The following is a 26,219-nucleotide window of genomic DNA, read 5'->3' on the forward strand; positions in this document are numbered from 1 at the left end:
ACAATCTACCTGCTTACAGTCTGCTTAGCCCTGAAATGTTGGCATCTCCTGGTGTCAGTAATTGTGACCTACTGAACATTTTTATGCAACAGGGAAGGTGTTTTGGTGATTCTGAAGATTCTGAATTTATTAATGTATTATTTATATATTTAGCACTTGTTGCCTGCATTCTGTTGAAGCACAAAGGGTCAGCTGCTGGCTGTCACAGGGGTGGCCATTCATTAATGCATCCTTGGCACAGGGCATCGCTCCTAGTATAGGTTTAATAAATGTCCACCCGTGTGAGAGCCAGCAGCTAACCCTTTGTGTGCCTACTGGCTATCCATCCACAGCTGATGTTCCCACTGATGATCAGGAAATAATCAAAAGGGTTCCTGATCTTTCGCTTACTGTGTCAGCTCTGACATAGTGATCATATGCAAGCTGAAGGGTCAAGACCTCCAGCCTGCAGATCAACATCAACATCAAGAGATTACAAGCCTGTTCATCACAACAAGTTATACTTTTTTTAGGGCAAGAACTACACTAAATCATCCCTTCCTTATGTCGCGATAGTGGCTAGTCATGGTTTTTTTTCTTGTGCTGGATGTGTTTCTGCTAGGCCTCATCTTATAAACAGTATTATCTGCTCTATAGTAATTTGATTATATGTGACTTTTGATATTGTATAAATCAATTTGTTTATTGTGTAGGTCAATGATTGTCTGTCAGTTAATGTGTTAAAGCTTTAGGTTTTAGCAGCATGAAAATGGTTATAAATCCTCAACCTCAATGCATTACTTGAATTAAGGTAAAACGTGTTCCTCCTTCCCCACACACAAGCACTTACCTGAGCCCTCATTCAATCCAGATCTGTGGCCATCTGCAGCGGCTCACTTTCCTCACTTCCTGGTTTCACAGGCTTTGCTGAATGAGTGAGAGCCATTGGCTCCCACTGATGTCAATCAAAGCCAAGGATGAGGGAGCAGAGGGCGGGGCTGGGCCCTCTGTCTGTGTCTAAAGACACAGACAGCAAAGCTCGGGAGCAAGTCCACACGAGTGCCCCCATAGGAAGTGGCTTCCTATGAGTGTACTCGCCAGAGGGGCGAAACCAGGAGCACCAGTGGAGAATCGGAGAAGAGGAGGTTCAGGGCTGCTCTGTGCAAATTCCATTGCACAGAACAGGTAAGTATAAACCTGTTTGTGATGGGGGCATGCCTATAGTGGCTTAAGTTGGTTAAAAGTTGGGTGCTTTTTGTTTTAAGGTTTATGGTTTGGGGATTTAGTTTAGGAGCATTTTAGGGCTCAAAGTCTTTAGTGCAGGGGGCTCAAGAGGTGCAGGTTTTAGTTAGTGGGCTAAAAGGTCAGATGCTTTAGTTTTAGGAAGCTTTAAGAGTCAGGGACTTTACTGTGAGGCCTGCAGTTTTTGGGGCTGTACTTAAAGGATAAGTTCACCTTTCATAACATGTTATGAATGCACCAAGAAACCCCCCCCCCCCCCCCAAACCCTGCTGTGACAGCAGACTGGGGCTCTTCTCCCCCGTGTCTGCTGCCACAATTAAAAAAAGACGCGTACGTGTAACCCCCACCCGGCTGTGTCAATTATTTACAGTCCTCTGTGCATGGAAAACTACAAGGTCTGGCAGCCTTTGCGGCTGTCGGCTTGTAGTTTTCAGTGAACTACCCAGGCGCTGTGAGAGTTCATAGAGTCTTCCTGTCAGAATGTATTTGCTTCCTTGTATGAGGTACGAGCAAGCCGATACACTGACAGATTTGCATGGCATCAACTGGTACAATGCTTTACAGGCTCCTACTACAAAAAATAATTAAATGCACATCTTTTTACCTGCAAAAAAAGTGCACTTATTAAAGCTAGTCCGACGGACAAAGTGCCACGCATGCTCAGAATAAATAAAGAGATGAAAGCTATTGGCCACTGCCCCATTTATAGTCCCGACGTATGTGTTTTACGTCACCGCATTTAGACCCGTTTAGAACGATCGTATTTTCCGACAACTTTGTGTGACCGTGTGTATGCAAGACAAGTTTGAGCCAACATCCGTCGGAAAAAATCCTAGGATTTTGTTGTCGGAATGTCCGAACCAAGTCTGACCGTGTGTACGGGGCATTCCTGTCCTACTGACAACCTATTTATGAGATAGGAAGTGAGGGGAACTCTCCAGCAGCAACACAGGTGGCCATTTCGTTTGAATGGGCTGCAAATGCTTCATAGTACAAACATTTAATTGTGAGTTAAGCCACCCAACTCGAGTGATTAGCTTCAAGTCACTGATTTGCTTTATGGTGGTCCAGTTGTATCCATCATGTTATTACTACAAGCGTATTTTAAAACAATAAATATGGTTTTTTTTAGTTTTTTTTTTTTTCTTGTGTCTGCAAACCTAACCTAATTCGAGTTATAAAAAAGATGCCTGCATTTTAATTAATTAAAGAACAAGAAATTGTGAGGTTTAGGACTTTATGGGTGCTTTTTTTAAAAGATAAATACATAAACCAAAATTATATAAAAAAAAAATAAAAATTTTATTAAATGAACAATCTCGTAAAAACAATGCAAACAATACAACCATATCCACTTGTGTATGGCAACAGCTTATTGGTAATATTGATTCACTGTATCCCCGTTCATATTTCTACATGTTTCGTCATACAGCTTCTTCAGGAAAAAACGTGGAATTCATCTACTAAATATATAGACAAACGTATCAATCACAGCTTAACAGAAAATAAATAAATATTAGTAATATGTATATATAAGGAAAATCATAATAAAATTTTACAGCATTACACATATGGTTGCAATCAAACACATGGCGAATATTCTCAGATTGTAGGTTCCTACCTCCAATATTTGAGCATGGGAGCCAAATTGAAACTAAAACGATGAATGAGGAGTGAGATCATGCAACCGACCAAAACATCTGCCCAAATAAGGGTCTCCCATAGGGAGGGGTATGGATAAATGAGGTCAACCACAGCTCAAAATATGACCTATAAAGCAGTCAAAACTTATTGCATCTGCTTAGGGTCACAATAGATCATCCCTAAACAGGTGATAGAGATTAGAAAATATCTTCAATGATAAAACTTACTCTGACAGAGCTTGCCTTCAAGTTAAATATTTAACTTGAAGGCAAGTTAAATATTGCTCAAATATTGAGGTAGAAACCTACAATCTGGGGATATTCGCCATGTGTTTGATTGTAACCATATGTGTAATACTGTAAAAGTTTGTTAGTATGATTTTTATATATATATTTATATTTATTTATTTTATTTTTTTCTGTTAAGTTGTGATTGACACATTTGCCTATATATTTAGTAGATGAATTTCACGTCTTTTCCTGAAGAAGCCATATGGCGAAACATGTAGAAATATGAACGTGGTTACAGTGAATCTTTATTACCAATAAGGTGTTCCCATACACCAGTGGATATGGTTGTATTGTATTCATTGTTTTTATGATATTGTTCATTTAATAAAATTTGTATTTATTTTTATATAATTTTGGTTTATGTAGTTATCTTTTAAAAAAAGCACCCATAAAGTCCCAAATCTCCCAATTTCTTGTTCTCTATATACAAATAAGGGATGTTGGTGCCATACATATTAAAGTGTTTTTATACTGGCCTTCGACCACACAACCTTCTATATTTTAATTAAGGAAAAATTGATAATGCACAGTGTAAGCTCAGTCACAATTATTTCTTATCTTGTCAGGTACTTCTGCTCAGCAGCTAGATGCCACTTTTAGCACAAATGCCTCCTTGGAGATTTTTGAACTAGATTTGGTTGACTCTTCACTGGACATGAAATCATGCGCTACATATACATCTTCTCACAGGTATGAAATTTACTTTTTTTTTACAGTACTGTATAGAAGATTTTCCTGAGGAGTTGAAAGGGCGTAAATGCTATTTTGTTTTGTTTTTTTGAGAAGGGGAAATACATATTTGCATTATATCTTTACATGTACGTTTTTCCCCATGTTTTGTTCTTTTAAAGATACTGCAAGTACAGAAAAGTATCTGTTGATCTGTCAAAATGTGCTAAGCTCAAAGTTTTCTCTTGTGGGCTGTGTGTGTGTGCTTTTTCTGCCATGTTGGGCCATTTTTAATAAAATAAATAAAAATAATAAAAAAAAACTCAAAGTCCTGTCAGTCACACCTGCAAATGCAAACGCTTGCATGGTGTTTGCATGTGTATGTAAACAGTAATTGTGCCACACATGTTCAGTATTATTGTCTTTGAAGTGTGGGCATTAATTCTATGCCAAACATTCATGGTTAACACTAAATTGATAACCTGTAAGGACATTTAAAGTGTTGCCTATGGACTGTTTTGGGCACCGTAGCTTTATATTGCAGTTTCATGAGTGTGTGTTACATGTCTGGTATGCATTTACTCGAAGCAACCCCATCTTTTATGTTTCTATCAAAAAACTTGGTTATTTTAACATGCTTGTGAAATAATAAAAAAATATCCCTGGACTTTAAGTGGTTGTAAACCCAGATAGTGTGCCCATGTCTCAAGGATAGGGCATATCATTGGCAAGAAGTTAACAGAGGAAACACTAAAAAAAAAAAAAAAAAAAAAATGCATTTTTATAGTCTTTCTTTCTTAATTTTTTCCCCCTATATCAGCATTATTATCATTATACAGGCTTTATATAGCGCCAACAGTTTACGCAGTGTTGTACAATATAAAGGGAGACAATACAATTCAATACATGAGGGTTAGGAGGGCCCTGCTCCTGTGAGCTTACAGTCTAAGAGGGAGGAGCTGGTATAACAAAAGGTAGTAATTGCAAGGGATGAACTGATGAGGGAAGTAGAAGATTGTTGTTCGCTGAAGGCAGGATAGGCCTCCTTGAAGAGATGAGTTTTCAGGGATCACCTAAAATGACAAAGTATAAACAGAAAAGTCAGTGCTACTACCCATACAACACATAGATAGCAGAGCTCCCAGGTGCTCGAGCCACAGTCGCTGGCTGAGTAGAGTAATGTGAAAAAAGGCCTTATAGGCTGAAATGCGTCAACTGACTTAATCTGCATTTGTCCACTGTGGCTTTTCAATACAATGAAGAAATTTTAAGAGCAAGACCGGAGTGCGGATCATTTTTTCCATATCGCCTAAAAGTAGTAGGGTAGGAGATAACCTGACAGATTGGGGTATTGAATTCCAAAGGATGGGAGAGGCTCAGGTGAAGTCCTGGAGATGAGTATGGGAGGAGGAGACAAGGGAGCTAGAGAGCAGGAGGTATTGGGAGGAGCGGAGAGGACGGTTTGGGTGATATTTGAAGACATGATTAATGATATAGCTCAGGGTAGAGTTGTAAATGGCTTTGTATGTTGTTTTGACTTTTATTTGTTGGGCAATAGGGATGAGCCGAACACCCCCCGGTTCGGTTCGCACCAGAACCCGCGAACGGACCGAAAGTTCGCACGAACGTTAGAACCCCATTGACGTCTATGGGACTCGAACGTTCGAAATCAAAAGTGCTCATTTTAAAGGCTAATTTGCATGGTATTGTCCTAAAAAGGGTTTGGGGACCCGGGTCCTACCCCAGGGGACATGTATCAATGCAAAAAAAACTTTTAAAAACGGCCGTTTTTTCGGGAGCAGTGATTTTAATGATGCTTAAAGTAAAAAAAAAAAGTGAAATATTCCTTTAAATATCGTACCTGGGGGGTGTCTATAGTATGCCTGTAAAGTGACGCGTGTTTCCCATGTTTAGAACAGTCCCTGCACCAAATGTCATTTTTAAAAAATCTTTTCTAAGCTTTTTGGAAAACATAGGGAAGGGTTATCACCCCTGTGACATTTGTTTTGCTGTCTTTCCTCCTCTTCAGAAGATTTCACCTCACTTTTTTGTCCCAATGAAAAATGTTTTTTGAAAATTTGGGTTTTTTTGTGGAACAAGGATTGGAAAGCATCAGTGGAAAGGAGAAATTGTTTTCCCATATTAACTCTTACAGGAGAGAATTTCCCTTCCTAGGGGTAGATTTCATCTCACTTCCTGTTGTCTCCTTCCGTTTGCAAGTAGGAGTCATTTGTAAGCTAGATGTTTGAAAGTAGGGTCCTGCCCTATATACTCAGCAGAAATTTGGGCCTTAGGTATTGCTGTGGCCACAACACTGTAAGCCCTCACAGGGCCCTGCTGTGAAATATTAGATCAAGAATTGTAATTACATGCCCCTGTTGAACAGGAGCTGAAAAATTAGGCCTTAGGCACTGGTGCTGGTGCCACAACACTGCAACCCCTCACAGACACTCTAGTTGGAACGCAGGAATGAGCCCTGCTGCAAAGTATTGCTTCAAAAATTGTAATTACACGCCCCTGTTAGACAGGGGCAGAAAAATTGGGCCTTAGGCACTGGTGCTGGTGCCACAACACTGCAACCCCTCACAGACACTCTAGTTGGAACGCAGGAACGAGCCCTGCTGCAAAGTATTGCTTCAAAAATTGTAATTACACGCCCCTGTTAGACAGGGGCAGAAAAATTGGGCCTTAGGCACTGGTGCTGGTGCCACAACACTGCAACCCCTCACAGACACTCTAGTTGGAACGCAGGAACGAGCCCTGCTGCAAAGTATTGCATCAAAAATTGTAATTACACGCCCCTGTTAGACAGGGGCAGAAAAATTGGGCCTTAGGCACTGGTGCTGGTGCCACAACACTGCAACCCCTCACAGACACTCTAGTTGGAATGCAGGAACGAGCCCTGCTGCAAAGTATTACATCAAAAATTGTAATTACACGCCCCTGTTAAACAGGGGCTGAAAAATTGGGCCTTAGGCACTGGTGGTGGCGCCCAGAACCAAAAATGTTCTTACAAGCTATCAGCGTGATGATTGAGGAGGAAGAGGATAATTACTCAGGGATAGTCACTCAGCATCAGCATAGGCAGTCTTTGAAGGGATCTGAGATTTCAAAAAAAATTATTCGGTTACATCAGCATCAGGTGCTTGGTAGCTGGTGGTGATCCAAGACTCATTCATTTTTATGAAGGTCAGCCGATCGACCGAGTCGGTGGACAGACGCACCCTGTGATCGGTTACCACGCCTCCAGCAGCACTGAATGTGCGTTCCGAAAGAACGCTGGATGCAGGACAGGCCAGTAGCTCAATTGCATACTGTGCAAGCTCTGGCCAGTGATCCATCCTCAAGACCCAGTAACCCAGAGGATTTTCGGTGGGAAAGGTGTCCAAGTCTGATCTTGCCCCTAGGTATTCCTGCACCATATAAAACAGACGCTGGCGATGGTTGCTGGAACCGATCATACCTTGGGGCTGCGGACCAAAAAATTGTCTGAACGCATCGGTCAGACGGCCACCTTCTCCACCGCTCCTTCTTTGACTGACCGAAGCCTCAGCAACACGTTGTCCAGAAACAGGAGTTTGTAACCTCCCAGTCTCTGGGAACGCGTTGCACAGACCTTTCTGCAAGGCCTCCCGAAGATGTTTCATCCTCTGCTCCCTCTGCGATGGCAAGATAAGGTCCGCAACCTTACCCTTGTAACGTGGATCAAGGAGGGTTGCCAGCCAGTATTGGTCCTTCTCCTTGATACCACGAATACGAGGATCCTTACGCAGGCTTTGCAGGATCAGGGAGGCCATGCAGCGTAGGTTTGCTGAGGCATTCGGTCCGGAGTCCTCTGGGTCACTAAGAACGACATGGTCCGCAGCCACCTCCTCCCAGCCACGTACAAGTCCATGTGTTTCTTGGGACTGATCCCTTAAAGACTGCTGCTGATGCTGAGTGCCAGGCTCCACCTCCATACTGACACAATCTTCCTCCTCCTCCTCTTCCTCCTCGTCCTCTTCCTGTGTGATCGGCGGGCACGCAGGAACACTGTCTGGATAAAGGGGGCCTTGAGAGCTAAGGAAGTCCTCCTCTTCCTGCCTCTGTTCTGCCTCAAGTGCCCTGTCCATTATTCCACGCAGCGTGTGCTCCAACAGGTGGACAAGGGGGACAGTGTCACTGATGCATGCACTGTCACTGCTCACCATCCTCGTGGCCTCCTCGAATGGTGACAGGACAGTGCATGCATCCCTGATCATGGCCCACTGGCGTGGGGAAAAAAAACCAAGCTCCCCTGACCCTGTCCTGGTGCCATAGTCGCACAGGTACTCATTGATGGCCCTCTGCTGCGTGTGCAGCCGCTGCAGCATGGCCAACGTTGAGTTCCACCTGGTGGGCATGTCACAGATTAGGCGGTTCTTGGGCAGGTTAAACTCCTTTTGGAGGTCCGTCAGCCGAGCACTGGCATTATATGACCGGCGGAAATGCACACAGACTTTCCTGGCCTGCCTCAGGACATCCTGTAAGCCCGGGTACCTGCCCAAGAACCGCTGCACCACCAAGTTAAGGACGTGAGCCAAACAGGGCACATGGGTCATTTGTCCCTGTCGGAGGGCAGAGAGGAGGTTGGTGCCATTGTCGCAAACCACCATTCCTGCCTTAAGTTGGCGTGGCGTCAACCACCTCTGAACCTGCCCCTGCAGAGCTGACAAAACCTCTGCCCCAGTGTGGCTCCTGTCCCCCAAGCACACCAGCTCAAGCACCGCATGGCATCTTTTGGCCTGCGTACTTGCGTAGCCCCTTGAACGCCTACGGAGCACCGCTGGTTCCGAGGAAGAGGCCATAGAGGAAGAAGAAGAGGAGGGGGTGGAGGAGAGAGGTGTGTCACAATCAGCATTTTGGAGGCGTGGTGGCGGAACAACCTCCAACACTACTGCACCTTGTCCTGCATCCTTCCCAGCTGCCAGCAGAGTCACCCAATGCGCCGTGAAACTTAGGTAACGTCCCTGTCCATGCCTGCTGGACCATGAGTCAGCGGTAATATGCACCTTACCGCTGACCGCCCTGTCCAGCGAGGCATGGACATTGCCTTCCACATGCCGGTAGAGAGCCGGAATCGCCTTCCGTGAGAAAAAGTGGCGTTTGGGTACCTGCCACTGAGGAACCGCACATTCCACAAACTCACGGAAGGGGGCAGAGTCTACCAACTGAAAAGGCAGCAGTTGAAGTGCTAGCAATTTTGCCAAGCTAGCATTCAACCGCTGGGCATGTGGATGGCTGGGAGCAAACTTCTTTCGGCGGTGCAGCAGCTGGGGCAGGGAAATTTGCCTGGTACAATCTGACGTCGGTGTACCAAAAGCAGATTGCCCACAAGTACTTGGCTGTGACACACCTAATTCTACACCTTCATTCCTCTCACTGCAGGTCTCAGAGAGGACTGAAGGTCTAGTGGGGTTGGAAATCTCAGCTGATGAGGAGCAAGGAGAGATCCTCTTTGTTCTTTGGTGTGGGTCTTTTAGATACGCTTGCCAACGAACTGCATGGCAGGTCAACATATGTCTGGTCAAGCATGTGGTACCCAAGCGGGAGATGTTTTGGCCACGCGAGATACGCTTGAGACATATGTTGCAAATAGCAGCGGTGCGATCTGATGCACTCGTCTCAAAAAAGGCCCACACCAAAGAACTTTTTGAATAACGCGCAGAGACTGCAGCGCCCTGCACATGTGGAGCTTTGGGGTGTGATGCAGTCAATGTGCTGCCCTTAGGCTGGCCCCTGGAGGGCATCCTGCCTCGTTGGTGATGTGCCGCCGCCTCCTCCTCCTCCTCCTCCTCCTCCTCCTCCTCTCTCCTATCAGGCACCCACGTTGAGTCAGTGACCTCATCATCCCCTCCCTCCTCATCACTGGAGCAAACCTGGCAGTATGCTGCAGCAGGGGGAGCATGACTGCCAGATTGCTGTCCTTCTTGGGCACCCCCTCTGTCCGTGCTCATGTTACTGCCTTCATCGAGCTCAGTATCGTCATCAGAGCCTTCCAAACGCTGGGCATCCTCCTGGAGCATGTACCCAACACTGTGGTCAAACAGTTCGAGGGAATCCTCATGAGGACATGGTGGAGCTAGGGAAGGAGTCACTGATGACATTGAGCTGAGGGAAGAGGCCGCTGCTTTGCCAGACAAAGCACCCTGGGCATGGGTGAGAGAGGATGAGGAGGATGAGGACGGCTTGGTCATCCACTCGACCAAGTCTTCCGCATGTTGCGGCTCAACACGGCCAGCTGCCGAAAAAAAGGCCAAGCGTGTCCCATGGCCACGTGCTGATGAGGATGCACCGTCTCCACGACCAGCACTAGACACAGAGCCTGCTTGCCCTCTCTTATTGGCTTGTGACTGTCTGCCTCTCCTTCTTGGCCTTCCAGACATACTAATGGCCTGTAGCTGCACTAAGCTGGGATAGAACACCTGTAATTTTCTTCAAGTAGCTTTATATACTGTAACCAGACAAGCCTGCCTGTCAGTAGGAAGATAACAGGAACGGATCTAGCTGAACACTGTGAGCAGGACGCACTGTACTAAATGTAAATAGTCTAGCTGCCTGACCGTGGTACTAATAGGATCAAATAGAACACCTGTAATTTTCTTCAGGTAGCTTTATATACTGTAACCAGACAAGCCTGCCTGTCAGTAGGAAGATAACAGGAACGGATCTAGCTGTACACTGTGAGCAGGACGCACTGTACTAAATGTAAATAGTCTAGCTGCCTGACCGTGGTACTAATAGGATCAAATAGAACACCTGTAATTTTCTTCAGGTAGCTTTATATACTGTAACCAGACAAGCCTGCCTGTCAGTAGGAAGATAACAGGAACGGATCTAGCTGAACACTGTGAGCAGGACGCACTGTACTAAATGTAAATAGTCTAGCTGCCTGACCGTGGTACTAATAGGATCAAATAGAACACCTGTAATTTTCTTCAGGTAGCTTTATATACTGTAACCAGACAAGCCTGCCTGTCAGTAGGAAGATAACAGGAACGGATCTAGCTGAACACTGTGAGCAGGACGCACTGCACTAAATGTAAATAACAGGAACGGATCTAGCTGAACACTGTGAGCAGGACGCACTGCACTAAATGTAAATAGCAGGAACGGATCTAGCTGAACACTGTGAGCAGGACGCACTGCACTAAATGTAAATAGCAGGAACGGATCTAGCTGAACACTGTGAGCAGGACGCACTGCACTAAATGTAAATTGCAGGAACGGATCTAGCTGAACACTGTGAGCAGGACGCACTGCACTAAATGTAAATAGTCTAGAAGATAACAGGAACGGATCTAGCTGAACACTGTGAGCAGGACGCACTGCACTAAATGTAAATAGCAGGAACGGATCTAGCTGAACACTGTGAGCAGGACGCACTGCACTAAATGTAAATAGCAGGAACGGATCTAGCTGAACACTGTGAGCAGGACGCACTGCACTAAATGTAAATAGCAGGAACGGATCTAGCTGAACACTGTGAGCAGGACGCACTGCACTAAATGTAAATTGCAGGAACGGATCTAGCTGAACACTGTGAGCAGGACGCACTGCACTAAATGTAAATAGTCTAGAAGATAACAGGAACGGATCTAGCTGAACACTGTGAGCAGGACGCACTGCACTAAATGTAAATAGCAGGAACGGATCTAGCTGAACACTGTGAGCAGGACGCACTGCACTAAATGTAAATAGCAGGAACGGATCTAGCTGAACACTGTGAGCAGGACGCACTGCACTAAATGTAAATAGCAGGAACGGATCTAGCTGAACACTGTGAGCAGGACGCACTGCACTAAATGTAAATAACAGGAACGGATCTAGCTGAACACTGTGAGCAGGACGCACTGCACTAAATGTAAATAGCAGGAACGGATCTAGCTGAACACTGTGAGCAGGACGCACTGCACTAAATGTAAATAGCAGGAACGGATCTAGCTGAACACTGTGAGCAGGACGCACTGCACTAAATGTAAATTGCAGGAACGGATCTAGCTGAACACTGTGAGCAGGACGCACTGCACTAAATGTAAATAGTCTAGAAGATAACAGGAACGGATCTAGCTGAACACTGTGAGCAGGACGCACTGCACTAAATGTAAATAGCAGGAACGGATCTAGCTGAACACTGTGAGCAGGACGCACTGCACTAAATGTAAATAGTCTAGATAGAAGATAACAGGAACGGATCTAGCTAAACTGAATACAGTGTATATATATATATGCAACACCTGGGATGCATATATATACACAATACACTGTAAGTGCAGCTAACTGACTGACTGTTCTGCCTAATCTATCTAACTCAAATCAAATGACACTGTCTCTCTCTCTCTCTATCTCTCAGCACACCGGAACACACACTACACAGGGCCGCCGTGCAGGCGGCCTTATATAGTGTGGGGTGTGTACTAAATCCCCTGAGCCATAATTGGCCAAAGCCACCCTGGCTTTGGCCAATTACAGCTCTCTCTACTGACGGCGCTGTGATTGGCCAAGCATGCGGGTCATAGTGCATGCTTGGCCAATCATCAGCCAGCAATGCACTGCGATGCCGCAGTGAATTATGGGCCGTGACGCGCCACACGAATTTAGCGCGAACGGCCCATAACGTTCGCAATTCGGCGAACGATCGAACAGCCGATGTTCGAGTCGAACATGGGTTCGACTCGAACACGAAGCTCATCCCTATTGGGCAATGGGAAGCCAGCCGAGGGATTGGCAGAGATGGGTTCTGGACCCTGAACGGTTGGTAAGCTAGATGAGTCTGGCAGCAGCATTCATGATAGACTGAAGAGGGGATAGCTTGCGGAGAGGTAGGCCAATGAGGGAGGAGTTACAATAGTCAAGGCAAGAGAGAACAAGGGAGTGAATAAGTTGCTTTGTGGTTTCAACGGTTAAAGAGGCATATTTTGGAGATGTCACGGAGGTGAAGTCTGCAAGATTTGGGCAGCGATTGGATTTGGGGCTGAAAGAACAGGTAAGAGACCAGGATTACACCTAGCATCCTGGCATTAGGGGAGGGACTGACGGTTATATTAATGATCTTGATGGAGAAGTCAGGGGGAGGGGCACGGGTCTGAGGAAAAATTATGAGCTCAGTTTTAGAAAGATTGACTCTGGTCGGGGGTAGGTCTAAGCCACAGAGGGTCACATGTTCTGGTGACATCACTTCAGCTTTTTCAGGCCTCTTCCCCCCCCCCCCCCCACCTCTTTCCAAGGCATACAGAGTGGAGATGCTTAACTGACATCTCTAGGCAGCTAGGAGGATCCCCAGTAAGCCATGCGTTAGACACAGTTTACTTGATAAAAGAAGGGGAGCATGCACACTTTGGTGGCAGTGCAATATTGCCACTGAGAAGGATGAATGACAGGCAAGATCACCAGGTAATTCATCTCTTAGGAAGGTTTTAATAAATAAAGGGCACAGAAACAGCAACATTATACAAATTCTTATGAGTGTTTTATGTATGTATATTTTATTGTTGTTGAGGTGGTTACTGACACAGTTCAGTCATGTTTTATCCATTATTTCTTTTTATTATATAATCCAGATATATTTTATTTTATTGTACCACTTGGTGCCATTGATTTTCTCATGACCTATTATTTTATTTATTTTTTTTTTATATGCTTTCAGATATCATAAGCTAATTTGGGGACCGCACAGGATAAAATCAGATTGTAGCATTTCAGGAGTTATTATTGCTGGAGGAGAAAATGGAAATGTAATTCTTTACGACCCAACTCAAATTATGGCTGGTGATAATGATGTAGTGATTGCACAGCAAGATAAACATACAGGACCAGTCAGAGCTTTGGATGTAAACCCGTATCAGGTTAGATCTTCATATATGCTTTTTGTCGCATGTCATTTATAACAGCGGGGGTAGAGCATTTGCTTATTTTATTGCATCTGTTTAAATTGAAAGAATATCACATAGAAATTTATTTGAAAGAATTCCAGGTTTCAGTGCCCAAATGAACTATATCCATTATTTAGCAATGCAGCCACTGTCTGTGCTGTAATATACCATAGTCGCATCAGCTACAGTAAGCGATGCCGTGTTCTGCCAGCAGTATGTGGGACTTCCCATCTGCTACCAGGATTAAAGAGAGTTGGGCTTCTCTGCCGTCTGAAGCACACTGTCTGACTCTCTCTTTAATTCCAGTAGCAAAAGGGGAAGTCGCCTTTACTGCTGGCTGAAGACAGCGCCGCTTACGGCATGTTGCTATTGACATTATATTATATTACAGCACACAGTGGCCACCCTGTTTTAGTAATGGAAATAGTTTGTCTGGGCTACCTTGGCCCAAATGAACTATTTGAAGTGCATTGAAACATGGAATTCTGCTTTAAACTTTTTTTTTTTTGTTGATGCATATTTCTTTCTTTGTCTGCATTATGCAGTCTGCAAGTCTACTGCTTCAATAGCACATCAAGTTGTCCTTTGTAAGTGCCCCTTCACACTAGTGCAATGCGGGAACCAGCACGATCCCTGTGCCGGTTCCCGCATCGCATAGAACTCGCAGGCAGTTCACACTGCCCTATACGAACCGCTGTAGGTGTCAATAGAAAGTTAATGACACCCTCAGATCAGTTTGCATATCGCAGTGTGAACTGTCAAATGGTGCAGGAATTGGATCACGTGGGTGTGAACACCCATGTAATCTGATTCCAGTACGGACCAAAAAAAGGGTCCTGCCCATTTTGGTGCGAATGCGATGCAAATTCAACTATAAAGTCTGTATAGGTGAATTTGCATCGCACAGATATCACATGTGATCTGCACAGCAGTGCGGTGTGAATCACATCCGATATCTAACATCGCACAAGTGTGAACCCAGCCTGAATGGAGGTTTGTAAACTGTGGAAGCACCAGTACTACTCATAGGAGCCCTGTTCTGATTAAGTATGGAGGCTGATATTGGTGGTCTCTTCTGCTGACATTGATAGTTTACAGGTTTTCATGCTGAATTGGTGGTTTCAGCATTTATAGTCAACTTAGAATCATATATTTGTTTCCATATTAAATTTCCATTATTTCTAGCCTACTCCTATTAATCTGAATGATCTTGAAGTTTGTAAACTTTGTGAAGATCCCCCCCCACATTTACTTCCTGGAATTTTGTGACACACAATTTACTATGTCCTGTGAGTAGACACAGCTGTGTCACGCATTTCACAGAGCCTGCCTTCTGAACTACAGAAATGCTGAGAGGAAGCAGAGTCAGTATAGAAATTTTTGCTTGCAGGCAGGAGATACCAAGCGATATATAGTCCTTAGAAATTGAAAATAAGCACCAGAGAAGAAGCTGCATTGCATGCAGGTAATCCAGAAAATTGTGAAAAAGATGGCCAGCAGACAGGCAGCTTATATTGGATTGTCAAAAAACTCATGGCAGCTACTCCTTTCAGTTAAATAACAAAACCTTTTACCAGTCTTCCTTTTTATGCACTAGTAGGTTGTCTGTACTTATCCAAGTTTTTTTTTTTTTCCCTCCCCATAGACAAACCTTGTAGCATCGGGTGCTAATGAGTCTGAAATCTACATTTGGGATTTGAATAACTTTGCTGTTCCTATGACGCCAGGAGCTAAAAGCCAGGTAAACAAAGTTGTCTGATATTGTTTCTTCTTGGTTGATAAAGTACATCAGAAGGCTGAAATGTCCCCCCCCCCCCAATATGCGCTCTGTTGTCTACCAATGGAGTCCATTGTGTTCCCAAAAGATTGATAGGGACTGGAAATCATGCTTGTATACCCCCACTACCAGATGCTGTATTGTAAGGTGAGTCAGCCTCATGAGGGCTTGCAAACATTTTCATGAGACACGTAAGATCCTACAGAAGTAACTTTGCCCTCAAGCACTGGAGAGGTGTTCACTGACTTGTGGTCAATCATAAAGTCAATGGATGAAATTTGGTATGGCAAGCTCCTAATTGACTGACTGCCTGGAGGATCCGCAGTTAAGGGTGACAGCACGTTAAGCCTTGCCCACTGCATGCATTATTATGTCCCACTGTAGCCCTAGCAGGTACAATGGCTCAAGGGTGACTTTGTTTTGCAGTGTTTTTTTATAGCACAGGTAGAGCAATGTCACCCTTTCAAAGGACATTAATCAGCAACAGTTCGGCTGGCAGGATCATCATGTTAATTATGCTAACAACCTAAATGACATGTCAAATTTTGTGCATTGTTGTACTTTAAAGTAGAACTAGAGTATAAGCAAAACTTTTTTTCATTTTGGATAGAGTTAGGGCTCATGCACACTGCAGCTCAAAGAAGCAGCTCCTGTAGGCTTTTTCTTTTCTGCCTAGAAACTCCCCTCCTTTGTTAGCCAATGTGTCCATGCACTTTCACGTTTTCAGGTGTTTTCAGGCACATGCTTCTACAGGCAGAAAAACCCACCAAACTCTCACGTTTTTTGAGAGGAGCTAGTGCCCTAAAGAGCTCAAAGAAGCTTGAAAATGTGCGAAAACGTTTGTTCCAGCTTTTTGTTTTGTTTATACAGTGGTCAAGAAAATACTATCTAGGAGGGTTTGTGAAAAAAAAATGCTTATGCTCAAAAAAGCTCAATGGTGCATTTCTGTGCACAAGAGCACAGAAAAGCACAAGCTTTTTCAAGCTGAAATAAAAGCTCAAATGCCTGTAAAAGCAGCTTGTTTGTAAGCTGCAGTGTGCATGAGCCCTTAGGGAGGGTTATAACCCCTGTTGGTTCATTTTTTTTGTCATCTGTGCCTCACTAGGAAGATTTGCCTTCACTTCCTGTCCTGTAGCCAAAACCAGAAGTGAGAGGAAATCCCTGCACATTAAGGGAATCTCTTGGGGACCACCAGAACCAGAACTAGTGTCCTCGTTTGTAAGATTTCCCCTTGATTACTTTTCTGGAGACAACCCAAAATGTGGGATTTTCTTTTACTTTCACTTTCATTGATAATGGTAAACAGGATAAACAGAGAGGGTGAATATCCCTAATGGGTACACAGATAGCAATAAAAATTGACAGGTGTTCTAATCTAATCTATCCAAAACTAAATAGTTTTGCCTTTAGTTACACTTTTAAGTTTGCATTTAAAAATAATGTTTTCATCACTAGCAACTGCATGAGCCTTGTTGGAGGATATTTATTGTGGTGTTCTGAGGACATTCATCTTGGAAAATGTGCGTTTCATACAAAAGTAAATTTATATTTAAATCGTCATTTCTTGTAGCCTCTAGAAGACATAGGTTGTATTGCATGGAACAGACAAGTTCAGCATATTCTCGCTTCTACAAGCCCCAGTGGTCGAGCAACTGTCTGGGATCTCCGGAAAAATGAACCAATTTTGAAAGTCAGCGACCACAGCAACCGGGTACAGTTGCCATTCACATATATATTTTTAATTTCCTAGATCCTTTGTGATTTTCTTACTTTTTTATTCTACGTTTTCTGTTGATCAGATGCATTGTTCTGGCATGGCATGGCATCCTGATGTTGCTACCCAAATGGTTTTATCATCAGAGGACGACCGGCTACCTGTCATTCAAATGTGGGATCTCAGATTTGCTTCTTCTCCCTTTAGGGTGATGGAAAATCATACAAGGTTTGAATACTACTCTTTTGGTGTGTGTGTGTGTGTGTGTGTGTGTATGTTTTTTTACAAATGAGAAAGTGTCTGTCTTCAGATTCCACTTTATTATAAGCACTTATCGAATATTGTTGTGTGACTTGCTGGCCAGTTTGTCCACAAGTGCTAATACTGGTGAGATTGTGTCATGGCAAAGAATATTTTCTAGTGTTAATGCTTTTTATTTCAGGGGAATTTTGGCTATTGCTTGGAGTGTAGCAGACCCAGAACTGTTGCTGAGCTGTGGAAAGGATTCCAAAATACTTTGCTCAAATCCTAACACTGGAGAGGTGAGTTCCTTAAAAAGATGATAAAAAAAAAAAACTGCTAGATAGGTGTCAGTCGCTTTAAAGAGTAACTCCACTTTTGCTGAGAAAAAAACATCCTCCTCTGGGTGATCTTTGTACATTACAAGGATTTTAACAAACTTTGTTGCAGATTCCAACCTTTTGTTATTCTGAACAAATTCCTGTGTGTTTGTCTGTGTCCATGTGGGAAAGTGAATCTAATGGGAGTGGTTTTATAATTTTCAATCAGCTGTACACCTACGGGGCTCTAATGAGGAAAGCTGCTGTAGCTGCATCCCTTTAGATGTGATTTCCTATTGGGAGTATCCCACCAAAAATGACATTTTTGTTGCAGGGGATGCCTGAAATCTGACTTGTATCTTAGTGTAGACTTCTGGGAAAATCGGTGAGCCAATCGCACAATGGTGTTTTTGGGGGGCGTTCTGTACACATTCTGTGCACAGAACACCTCCAGGTAGCCATATTGCATTGCATTTTCAGAAAATTACAGCTGTTGCAGATTGAAAAGGAAAGGTCATTTCTCTCCTATATTATTTTTTTCTTTATTTTTTTTCCCCACAAAAGTGGAGTTACCCTTTAACCTTAGCATAGGCAGATTTAAAGACTTCTGGTAATACATTTATACATTATGTATTTTTTAACTAGTACTTTAGTCTACATTTACTAGTCTTTGTACAATTTCCCTGTAACCTCCTGCACATGCGTCTCCAGGCTGGAAGAGGAGGGGATTGCACTGTAAGACAGTCAGGTTTTACTGCTTTGCACAGTGTTGGAAATATAACAAGTAGAGGTTGCTGATTTGTAATAAAAAATAATAAATGGGTGAGGTACTAACTGCTTTTACCTTATTATCAAATCACAGCCTTGTCTAATGTGTATTGTTGTAAAGCTGATCTTCTCTCTCAATTTGAACTCAACTCTACTCCTCGCCACCACTCCTCCCTCCAACATACAAATAGCACTCCTCGCCCCCCCAATATGCCTGTCACATGCCTAGGCGAAAGACGTGCACTATGCTCACTGTGCCTCCTGGGATATGCGCATCACATATCCCAGGAGGCATAGTCCTTTACTGACAAAGGAGGAGTTGGGCAGGCCTAGCAGTGCATCATCTGGAGGCTTGGTGGCTGAACCCAGAAGAGCCAGCAGCCTCCCTATGATGTCGCACAAGAAGATGCAGCGAGGGAGGGGGGGTTGAAGATCTGTTTTAATTCTAGAGGAAAAAAGTAAATGGCCAGGACTTTGTCTGTTCGGGCTCATTTACACTTGCTTCTGCTTTAACACACATTAATGGCTAGTTTACACTTGCTTCAAAACAAGGCTTTGGACACGCTTTGTTAAAGCTCTCTGAATCCTAGTCAAAGCTCCTGTCACTAAATAAAATGGTTAGCTTACACCTTGCTTTTGTTGCTTTGCTTCGGCTTCGCTTCAAAAATTATACCCCATGTCGCTTTAATTGTGCTTCAAAGCCTCCATAAAAGTCTATGACAAAGCTCGCTTGAAGCACCACCAAAGGCTCATCGAAGCCTCATCGAAGCACCATGCAAAAGCAAGGTGTAAACAGGACTGTAAGCTAACCATTTTATTTAGTAACAGGAGTTTTGACTAGCGTTCAGAGAGATTTAACAAAGCCTGTCCGAAACCATGTTTTAGCCCTTATTGCAATTGGCAGGACCTGAACATATTTTACAGAGATCTAGTAGCCAGCTGAAAAAGTTAGAGGCTATCAAACTACAGCCGATCAACACTGGTATTTCCCAATCTTATTATGCTGACATATCTACACAAATTCATAACTCCAAAGTAAATTTGTGTAAATATCTCAGTAAAACAGAGAAGACGATTCCTGGTTGCTATTGCCTGGTTCTTGTTTTTTTTTTTTTTTTTTTTTTCCTACAATCCCACACAACAGTACTGTTTCAAAATCTCAGGTACACACAATACTGATCCATATGGCTTCTCACTCTCACAGTACTGACTTGTATGTTTTCTCACTCTTGGCTGCATTCACACATGAGAGTTTCATAAATGCGTGCCTGTTATTGTTAATGGCACCCCAAATGTGACATTCGCGTTTTTGCGTACAAAGCTCAATGACCAAAAAGGTACATGAGTGACTTTGGCGCACACGTAGGGCAGCCTATTTAAATGAATAGGCTGCTCCATGCATGTAGCACGAAAACGCATGTTCGTGAAGCGCTAGGTGTGACCAAACATCTGTGTACAATTTCAGGCTGCAAAAAATGAAGAAAAACGGAGATGCGGCCCCTAGAAAGATTATTTCTACACAGTTGTTTAAAATACAATTGTTGTAACAAATTTGACAAGGAAAAATACAATTGTTGTGTTTAGTTAAAACCTCAAGGCCACTTTGTATGCCATATGCCAAGGTACTAATATATATGTCTTCTCACTTAGCATCAGAAGTAGTACAGTACATCACATAATGGAAAGCCGCAAGCATGTACAATCTTTGCCTATTCCAAACAAAGGCGTCGCAATCAGGCGGGCATTGAGAACACACACACCACCACACAACACACACACAGATATGGGGCACAAATTAGTCTTGAGTTTTTTAATTTGCATTTAGAGAGGTGTGTTTTTTTTTTTTTTTTTTAACCACTTGCCGACCGGGCCATAGCCGAAAGACGGCTACAGCGCGGTCGGCTTATTCTGGGTGGACGTCCTCCCAGAATGTTGCTCTTGCTCGCCCCCTGGGGCGCGCTCCCGCAAACCTCCATGACCGCCGGGTCCGGAAGACCCGACGCATCACGGATCGCGGTAAATGGCCGCTTGTAGCGCCCGCTTACTGCGTGATCGCTCCGTCATTTGTAAACAAACCGGCGTCATGACGCCGGTTCCTTCCTCCCCTCTCTGTACCAATCTGTACAGTGCGAGGAGAGAGGGGGAGAGATCATTTTTAGCAGCGCTGTGGGCTGGATCTGTAGTGCCCACAGCGCTGCTCTGTGCAATACTCTGCAATTATGTGCAATACTCTGCAGTACTCTGCAATTATGTGCAATACTCTGCAGTACTCTGCAATTATGTGCAATACTCTGCAGTACTCTGCAATAATGTGCAATACTCTACAGTACTCTGCAATAATGTGCAATACTCTACAGTACTCTGTAATAATGTGCAATACTCTGCCAATACTCTGCCAATACTCTGCCAATACTCTGCCAATACTCTGCCACTACTCTGTCAATACTCTGCAATAAATTTTAAAAGAAACAAAGATTTATTTGTTTTTTTTTTTACCGAATTTTCAGTCTTTTTTGATTTATAGCGCAATAAAATAAAAAACCCAGTGGTGATTAAATACCACCAAAAGAAAGCTTTATTTGTGTGAAAAAAAGGACAAAAAATTCATATGGGTACAGTGTTGCATGACTGAGTAATTGTCATTCAAAGTGTGAGAGCACCGAAAGCTGAAAATTGGTCTGGTTAGGAAGGGGGTTTAAGTGCCCAGTTGTCAAGTGGTTAAACAAGTACTTTTTATTGAAATTTTTAAAAATTGTACAAGACCTACATAAAATAGTAAAGATAAACACAACTGTTACATCAAAGTGGGAAGTGTACATGCACAACTATTAATCAGTAGGCTTATAAAACACCCATCCATATGAGAGTCACATAATAAGCACAGTGACATTGTAAACCGTGTCATCAGGTTATTCATACAAGAAAGAAAGGGGGAAAAGGTGATTTTAAACAGAGCCCACCCGCATCTAATAACCGTATCATCGGATTGCCAGTATTGCGAAACCAACAAAAATAAAAGACATTAAAGGGGTTGTAAACCCTCAGGGTTTTTCACCTTAATGCATATGCATTAACCACTATAGCCCGGGAAGATTTTACCCCCTTCCTGACCAGAGCACTTTTTACAATTTTGCACTTTGTCACTTTAACTGACAATTGTGCGGTCATGCAATACTGTACCCAAACGTAATTTGCATCCTTTTTTCCCACAAATAGAGCTTTCTTTTGGTGGTATTTGATCACCTCCTGCGGTTTTTATTTTTTGCTCTATAAACAAAACAAAAAAATAGCGACAATGTTGAAAAAAAAACAATATTTTTTACTTTTTGCTATAATAAATATCCCCAAAAATGTTTTTAAAAAACAAATTTCTTCATCAGTTTAAGCCAATATATATTCTTCTACATATTTTTGGTAAAAAAAAAATCACAATAAGCGTATATATTAGATAGGTTTGCGCAAAAGTTATAGCGTCTACAAACTATGGGAAAAATTTATGGCATTTTTTTTTTTTTTTTTTTACTAGTAATGGTGGTGATCAACTATTTTAAGCGGTACTGCGACATTGCAGCGGACAGATCGGACACTTTTGACACATTTTTTAAGACCATTGACATTTATACAGTGATCAGTGTTATAAAAATGCACAGATTACTGTGTAAATGTCACTGGCAGGGAAAGGGTTAACACTAGGGGGCGATCAAGGGGTTAAATGTGTTCCCTAGTTAGTGTTTCTAACTGTATCGGGATAGGACTGACTGGGGGAGGAGACATCGCTGTTCCTACGATCGCGCATGCGCCTCCTGCGGCTCTTAAAGGGGACAACATACCAGTACGTTGTTTCGCTGGAACGTGCCACTTTGTCGACGTATATTGGCATGAGCCGGTCGGCAAGTGATTAAGGTGAAAAGCATTTTGTGCTGCAGCACCCCCCGACCTGTCCTTTTTCTAAACTGAGCCGTTCGTTCCAGTGACGGAGACTAGCACATCATTGGATACATTGATAGCAGCAGGAGCCATTGGCTCCTGCTGCTGTCAATCAAATCCAGTGACACGGGGGCAGGGCTGAATCCTGCTGTCTGTGTCAAAGGACGCAGCAGCAAGTCTCGAAAGTGTGCCCGTACGAGTGCCCCCTTGGAAAGTGGCTCTCCGAGGGGGCACTCGAGAAGAGTTGGAGCCAGGAGTGCCTCCAGAAAAGGAGGATCGGGGCCACTCTTTGCAAAACCCTTGCACGGCGGAGGCAAGTATAACATGTTTGGTATTCTTTAAAAAAAAGAGAAAAAAAAACAAACCTTTTCACTTTAAAGAAAAGGGGTAACAAAACCATGTTGTATCTCCATTCTCATCACCAAGTAACCAAAGTAGATATTAAGTAGAGCACCGCTCATTAAGTTCCTCATGACATAGTATTTAGACAGTAAAGGACAAACTGGGAAGTCACCTTGTTCCCCAGGAAAAATACTTTTAATAGTGAACTAACTAGCACTGGAGTAGTCTTAAGGAAATCAAGGAAAAAGGGACTAAGCTTGCCATCGCTATCCAAGATCCCAGAACTTAGAGAAGTGATTAAGAGTACCTCTCCGTGTGCAGATTTGTTGTTCTCTCAATAGGGTGGTATTGGCCTGCTGTCTCCAATCTTCAAATGTAGGGGAGGTAGAAGACATCCATCTCATGGCTATAGTTTTACGGCTATGAACAGTAGCTGTTTCACTGGAATACTAACCTCTGGTGGAAATTGTACCTCCGCTATCTCCCAGCAAGCAGATAACTGGTGAGTGTTCCAGTTGTATATGAAATACTCTATCTATTGTGTCCACAAGTTCCCGCCAGTATCTAACAAGCTTGGGGCATATCCAAGGCATATGAATAAAGTCAGCTGTGTGCCCCTGACATTTTTGACAGTCCATGGTAGTGCTCCCTTTATATAATTTTAAGGGGGGTGTGATATACCCTGTCGATAATAAATATTTTGGTGAGCCTCAGCGTTGGGAATAAAGAAATTTGGGTGACTTGTTCTAATATAGTAAGCCAGGATTCATCCGATAACTTACTTGGGTCTCTTTCCCACCTGCCATGTCCTGGGAGAACTAACCTAGCCAGATACTTTTCCAGCATCTGTTTATATAGGGATGAGATTTTCCAGCAGTAGACTCCAAAGAGGAAAGTAATGACATATTTTGAAGGGAAAGGCTAGTTTTCTCGGCTTGGGCTGTCAAGGCGTGCCTTAACTGGAGATACTGAAAGAATCTAGAGGTAGGTAATTGATATGTCTCTTGCAGATCCCGATAAGACCTTAGAGTTTGTTGAGTGTACATTTGCGCTACATATCTAATACCATGAGTGTACCAGCAGTGAAACCCCTCTAGTTTCCACACTTCCTCTAGTCTAGAGTTTTTCCACAATGGCGTAATCGTTGATATACCATAATAGCCTTCATTTCTTTCCATACTTTATACAGAAGTGAATGTAGGGCGCGATGTAGTCTCTGCGAAGGTGTCTGATTCCAGCTGCGACATTAAATTGTACATAGAGGAACATGCTAGTAAGAGGAATTGAATGAGACCTGTTAAATGTATCTTCTCACATCCAGCAAAATGCTGCAGCTGGGAGGCTATAAAATACATTTTAAAGGGGGGAGGGGGGACCGCCAGCCCCTCTTCTGTTTTCAGGGAGCTGTAAAATGGGAAATTCCTGGGCAACTCATGCCTTTCTAAATCAGGTGCGATTAGTCTATTTTTTTAAACCAGGCGTGCAGGATTCAAATAGGTGAATTATGTAGTATATACTGCAATTGGGCAGCCCAGATCATTTTTATAAGATTTGTGCGTCCCACTACTGACAGGTAATTTCGCCCATGTTTTACTTTTAGTCTAGGTTCACACTGTAGCGATGTGGGAACCAGCGCGATTACAGTGCCAGTTCCCGTATTGCATCTCTCCCGCAGGCAGTTCACACTGCCCTCTGTGAAGCGCTGTGGGTGTCAATACAATGGTAATGACACCCCCAGATGGGTTCACAGATCGCAGTGCGAACTGTGGGTTCGGACAGGAATCGGATAGCCTGGGTGAGAACACCCAGGCGATCTGATTCCAGTCCGGGGAAAAAAGTCTCTGCATCTTTTTTTTATGCGAGTTCAGCAATACAACTGTGTGATTGAGGAAATCCTATTTGTACTAGGCTACATCTAGTGGCGTTTGTCCTAAAATCAAGGTTTTTATGCTTTGAAACATTGGGATTGATTTACTAAAACTGGAGGGTGCAAAATCTGGTGCAGCTTCCAGTTTTTTTTTTTGCCAAAGCTTAATTGAACAAGCTAAAGTTAGAAGCTGATTGGCTAACATGCATAGCTGTACCAGATTCTGAATGCTCCAGTTTTAGTAAATCTACCCCATTGTCTCGTAGTGTTGTTGCACTAATGGTACTGTGAGTTAAAACTAGATTGGTGAATTTGGTCCTGCTTTAAAATAGCAATGTGATTTAGCATATAGGAGAAAATTAAATTCTGGTCAAAGACCAGCCATAGTGATGGGATTGTCTTTGTCATTTGTCATATCAACATTGACACTGAAGTTCTGCTACCAGATACCTCTGAAACCAATTTTGTCAGGGGGAAAACAATAACAATCGTTCTATTCTGTCAGCAAGGGATGTCCAGAAACATCTGATGCTGGTAATATAAGTAAAGTTATCATTTGATGTGGTCAAAATTGGATTTGTTCTCATGTCCCTTAAGCTATTGCTGGATTTTTCTGCACCAAAATTCAAAACATCGAGTCAGATTTGTGGACTGTATGCACCTGTGCAATTTTTTGGCCTATTACTGATACACTAAACTTCAAACTTTGTGATGGTTTTCAAAATCTAGTGGAGCTCTGTCTGAGGTAACGTGAACTGTTGCTTTAAGTTGATGACCAGAAAAACTCTTAGGCCTCTTGCACATGGTACTGATGTTTGAGCACCTGCTTTTTTGGACGTAATTTCGGGGCATTTGTTTAGCACGTATATACATGTTCGCGCATTTGTGCGCACAATACATACTTAGGGAAAATCAATTAATATTTATGCTCATATGCATGCATTTGCGCGTATTCGCACGTACCGGCGCAAAATACTGACTGGGAATACAGATTATTTTATATATATATATATATATATATATATATATATATATATATATATATATATATATATATATATATATATATACATATATACAGTATCTCACAAAAGTGAGTACACCCCTCACATTTTTGTAAATATTCTATTCTATCCTTTCATGTGAAAACACTGAAGAAATGACATTTTGCAACTATGTAAAGTAGTGAGTGTACAGCTTGTATAACAGTGTAAATTTGCTGTTCTCTCAAAATAACTCAACACACAGCCATTAATGTCTAAACCACTGGCAACAAAAGTGAGTACACCCCTAAGTGAAAATGTACAAATTGGGCCCAAAGTGTCAATATTTTGTCTGGCCACCATTATTTTCCAGTACTGCCTTAACCCTCTTGGGCATGGAGTTCACCAGAGCATCACAGGTTGCCACTGGAGTTCTCTTCCACTTCTCCATGAGGACATCACGGAGCTGGTGGATGTTAGAGACCTTCCGCTCCTCCACCTTCCGTTTGAGAATGCCCCACAGATACTCAATAGGGTTTAGGTCTGGAGCCATGCTTGGCCAGTCCA

General features: G+C 43.1%; 1 protein-coding gene across 7 annotated transcripts in view; it reads left to right on the forward strand.

Annotated features, from left to right (window-relative positions):
• Positions 1-26,219, forward strand: part of SEC31A (SEC31 homolog A, COPII coat complex component) — a 119,960-nt gene that overhangs the window by 24,251 nt on the left and 69,490 nt on the right. For all 7 annotated transcript variants that reach the window (XM_073597855.1, XM_073597856.1, XM_073597861.1 and 4 more), the window contains exons 3-8: positions 3,722-3,845; positions 13,489-13,687; positions 15,360-15,455; positions 17,062-17,202; positions 17,291-17,433; positions 17,648-17,747. In XM_073597855.1, the coding sequence (XP_073453956.1) occupies positions 3,722-3,845; positions 13,489-13,687; positions 15,360-15,455; positions 17,062-17,202; positions 17,291-17,433; positions 17,648-17,747 (803 nt within the window). The remainder of the gene's footprint in view (positions 1-3,721; positions 3,846-13,488; positions 13,688-15,359; positions 15,456-17,061; positions 17,203-17,290; positions 17,434-17,647; positions 17,748-26,219) is intronic.

This window comes from Aquarana catesbeiana, linkage group LG01, assembly GCF_042186555.1.
Source record: "Aquarana catesbeiana isolate 2022-GZ linkage group LG01, ASM4218655v1, whole genome shotgun sequence".
NCBI lineage: Eukaryota > Metazoa > Chordata > Amphibia > Anura > Ranidae > Aquarana > Aquarana catesbeiana.